The sequence below is a fragment of the Natator depressus genome, chromosome 6 (assembly GCF_965152275.1).
Source record: "Natator depressus isolate rNatDep1 chromosome 6, rNatDep2.hap1, whole genome shotgun sequence".
Lineage (NCBI taxonomy): Eukaryota > Metazoa > Chordata > Testudines > Cheloniidae > Natator > Natator depressus.
The window spans coordinates 100,945,390-100,949,525 of record NC_134239.1 but is presented as its reverse complement, the minus strand read 5'-3'; the positions used below and the strand labels follow the sequence as shown (position 1 = coordinate 100,949,525).

The following is a 4,136-nucleotide window of genomic DNA, read 5'->3' as shown; positions in this document are numbered from 1 at the left end:
CTCCCTGGGAAGGCTCTGTAGTGACTGGATGCCTTTATTAAGCACTCAAGATGCCCACCCCTTCACACAGGGGGCTCACACTGAACATATTTGAGATCCCTAAGAAAGCCTCTAGCAAGACCGGGCCTGATATTCCTGATGGGAAGGGGAGGGAAGCAAAAGAAAAAAACAAGCACAATCTTTCAAAGACATGTTTATGCTTAACATTGCTTTGACTTCAGTGGGGACTACTCCACAGTGAGTAAAGTGAAACATGCATAAATCTTTGCAGAACTAGGTCAACGTTTGTAGTCTGGGGGGAAAACCACTTCCAATCACCTTCATCACATATAGAAGTAAAATTCTTCAAACTTCTTTGTAGGTCCCCTTTAAATGACTGTAGCCCATTATCTTGAAAAAGACTACAATTCCTTTTATAAAAAGCATTAAAAAATTCTACAGTAACATTCTCAAACACTGCAGTGCACAATACAACTGCGGCAGTGTTTGGGGCAATTGCTGTAGAAAAGGATAGTATTTTTTGTTGTTTGTTGTATTATGTTGGGAGGGGTCATACAACCTGACGCTGCAGAGAGATGAAAGGAAACAAACAACAATACAACTAGGTTGAAATCAAACAGGGAGAGGAAACATGCAGAAGCTGTAAAGACCATTTCTACTCTCCCTTAGAATGCTGGCATTTTTTTGAACTGCCTAATATTAATTTGAGCTTTAGGAAAAATACACCATATAAGAAGGGTTATATTCACAAGGGCCTTCACCTCTGAACATCTACATTGAAGCCTTTACTTTTACTGTGGTTGAACACACCTGTGAACAATCATGTTAGATGATCAAATGCTGACCATGATTTAATGGTTGGTGGAGATCAGGATTTAATCAGTTAGCTACCTGATGCTGAGTGCAATTTACTGTGGTCTGCACTGACTGCTAAACTGTAGTCAGCTCTTCACAACCATGTTCAAACACTGTAAAACTGTGTCGTGTAGACAAGGCTTGTAGGGCTAGAGCTCTGGATTATAAAAGTGTTCCTTAGCTGAACATATTTATACCCACGTACAGTGGCGATGTACAAAGTGAAACTTGCAGCAGACTGGTTTTTTTTTTTGAGGATCCATTGTAATTAAGCAGATCTGCAATGGAATATCTTGCAGGGCAGAGACAATGGATATGCTATTATTAGAGATTTTTAAAGGTTTCTGGAAATCTTTCCCTGCAAGTCTTTCGATAGGGAAAAGCATCTTTGGAACTGTGCAGGAGAGACTGCTTGAAAAGTGCAATTTCCTTGCAGGAATTGCAGAGGCAGTACATTTTGTTCAGGAAATTAAATTGCCATAGCTGCAGTGCCCTATAAGGAAGTTTGAATAGGACTCTATTCACTACTCTGCCTCAGGAAGCATGTTATCCTGAGCAACTAACTTAATATGTCTGTGCCTCATCTGTAAAATGGAGATATTTCCTTATCTGATAGCACGGTTGTGAGGTTAAACCCTGGATTTGTGCTGGAAATGGCCCACCTTGATTATCATACACATTGTAAGGAGAGTGATCACTTTAGATAAGCTATTACCAGCAGGAGAGTGGGGTGGGGGGAGATAAAACCTTTTGAAGTGATAAACACCCATTTTTCATGGTCTGTGTGTATAAAAAATCCTCACCGCATTTTCCACTTTATGCATTCGATGAAGTGAGCTGTAGCTCACGAAAGCTTATGCTCAGATGAATTGGGTAGTCGCTAAGGTGCCACAAGTACTCCTTTTCTTTTTGTGAATACAGACTAACACGGCTGCTACTCTGAAATATATTCATGTATTTAGAATTCCGAAATTATGAGATTTCTGTGGCAGGTCTTGTGTTAGAGAACTTGAGACAGCTCAGGGCTAGGACAATTAAGTTTATTGAAAATGATACTATTTTTCAGTGATATTTCTCATAAGAACTTTCATGTGTTTTACTTTCAGGTCGCTAGGATCCTAAGGCAGACAGCCACCTCAGTAGGAAGACAGAGTGGAAGAAATGAGTAACTTATGAAACGGGATGAAATTAAAATTTACATCTCCCTCCTTGGGACCCTGATGATAGATGTATGGTCACTGCTAGAAGATGCAGGATTTCCTACAGAATGCGACTGAGAATAATTCTACTGACTGCACCATTAATCACAGCATACACCAGACTTTATCCCCCACTATATACATATTTGTCTTTGTAGTAGGTCTCCCAGCTAACTGCCTCTCGCTGTACTATGGGTACCTACAGATCAGGGCCAAAAATGAACTGGGGATCTATCTGTGCAATTTGACTGTAGCAGACCTGTTCTACATCTTCTCTTTGCCCTTCTGGCTCCAGTACGTTTTGCAGCATGACAACTGGACCTATGACGCAGATCTGTGCAAAATCTGTGGCATACTCCTGTATGAGAATATCTACATCAGTGTGGGCTTCCTCTGCTGCATCTCCATTGACCGCTATCTAGCAGTGGTACATCCTTTTCGTTTCTATCAGTTTCGGACAATAAAGGCTGCTGTGGTGGTGAGCATCATAATCTGGGGCAAGGAAATTCTGATGAGCTGGTTTTTCTTTAAGAAAGCTGAAATTAGTAAGGATGCAGAGAGTCATACAATATGCTTTGAACATTATCCCATCAAAAATTGGGAGCACAACATCAATTACTACCGCTTCTTTGCTTGCTTCCTTTTCCCCTTCTTCCTACTGCTCTTTTCTTACTGTGGCATTTTACGAGTTGTCGGCAAGAGCCATGGCACTCAAAAGAAGACAAAAATCCAAATTAAACGTCTGGTTTCAAGCACAGTTGTCATTTTCTTGGTTTGCTTTGGACCATACCACATCCTGTTGGTAATTCGCAGCTTGTTTGAGAAAAACTGCATGTTTGCAGGGAAAATCTTTAACATTTATCACTTTTCTCTCTTGTTGACTAGTTTTAACTGTGTTGCTGACCCAGTATTGTACTGCTTTTCCAGTGAGAGCACCTACCAGAATTTTGTCAAAATCAGAGACTCCAGTTTAACATGCTTAAGATGTTTAAAGACTAAAACCAAGGTATCCTACCAGCTGAAAACTCCAGAAACCCTCAGAAAAAGCAGCAGTGTACCAGCAGATGAAGAGCCAGAGTTATTAAACAAACTACATACTGTTAATGAAATGAAAGACTTTAGCACCCATTAGAAAGGGAGACTGATCTAAAGTTTCCAGGTCTAAGTTTGGGCTTCAGTCTTTGGTTTATAAACGTATTGCAACTGCTTTACCTTCTAAAGAGCTTAATAACTCATCAGAACTGTAAGCAGAGCTGAGTTGATACTCTTTCCACAGGGGAAATTCCTTAGTTCCCTTGAAGAAAAGGAGTACTTGTGGCACCTTAGAGACTAACCAATTTATTTGAGCATAAGCTTTTGTGAGCTACAGCTCACTTCATCAGATGCATTCAGTGGAAAATACAGTGAGGAGATTTAATGTTGGTGTAAAGGGCTTCTACATCCATAGTGGCCAGGATGGTGTTTTCAGGAAGATCACTGATGGATTGTAGTTTCCTCAGGAAGTCAGTGGTGTCTCGAAGATAGCTGGGAGTGCTGGTAGCGTAGGGCCTGAGGAGGGAGTCTACATAGCCAGACAATGTAGAAGCCCTCTACACCAACATTCCACACAAAGATGGACTACAAGCCGTCAGGAACAGTATCCCCGATAATGTCACGGCAAACCTGGTGGCTGAACCTTGTGACTTTGTCCTCACTCATAACTATTTCACATTTGGGGACAATGTATACCTTCAAATCAGCGGCACTGCTCTGGGTACCCGCATGGCCCCACAGTATGCCAACATTTTTATGGCTGACTTAGAACAATGCTTCCTCAGTTCTCGTCCCCTAATGCCCCTACTCTACTTGTGCTATATTGATGATATCTTCATCATCTGGACCCATGGAAAAGAAGCCCTTGAGGAATTCTACCATGATTTCAACAATTTCCATCCCACCATCAACCTCAGCCTGGACGAGTCCACACAAGAGATCCACTTTCTGGACACTACGGTGCTAATAAGCAATGGTCACATAAACACCACCCTATACGGGAAACCTACTGACTGCTATTCCTACCTACATGCCTCCAGCTTTCACCCA

General features: G+C 41.5%; 1 protein-coding gene across 1 annotated transcript; it reads left to right on the top strand.

The window, feature by feature from the left end:
• Positions 1-1,235: 1,235 nt before the first annotated feature.
• On the top strand, positions 1,236-3,351 carry GPR68 (G protein-coupled receptor 68). Its single transcript, XM_074957143.1, has one exon. The coding sequence runs from the start codon at positions 2,104-2,106 to the stop codon at positions 3,184-3,186; it is 1,083 nt and encodes a 360-aa protein (XP_074813244.1). The 5' UTR covers positions 1,236-2,103; the 3' UTR covers positions 3,187-3,351.
• Positions 3,352-4,136: the final 785 nt, after the last annotated feature.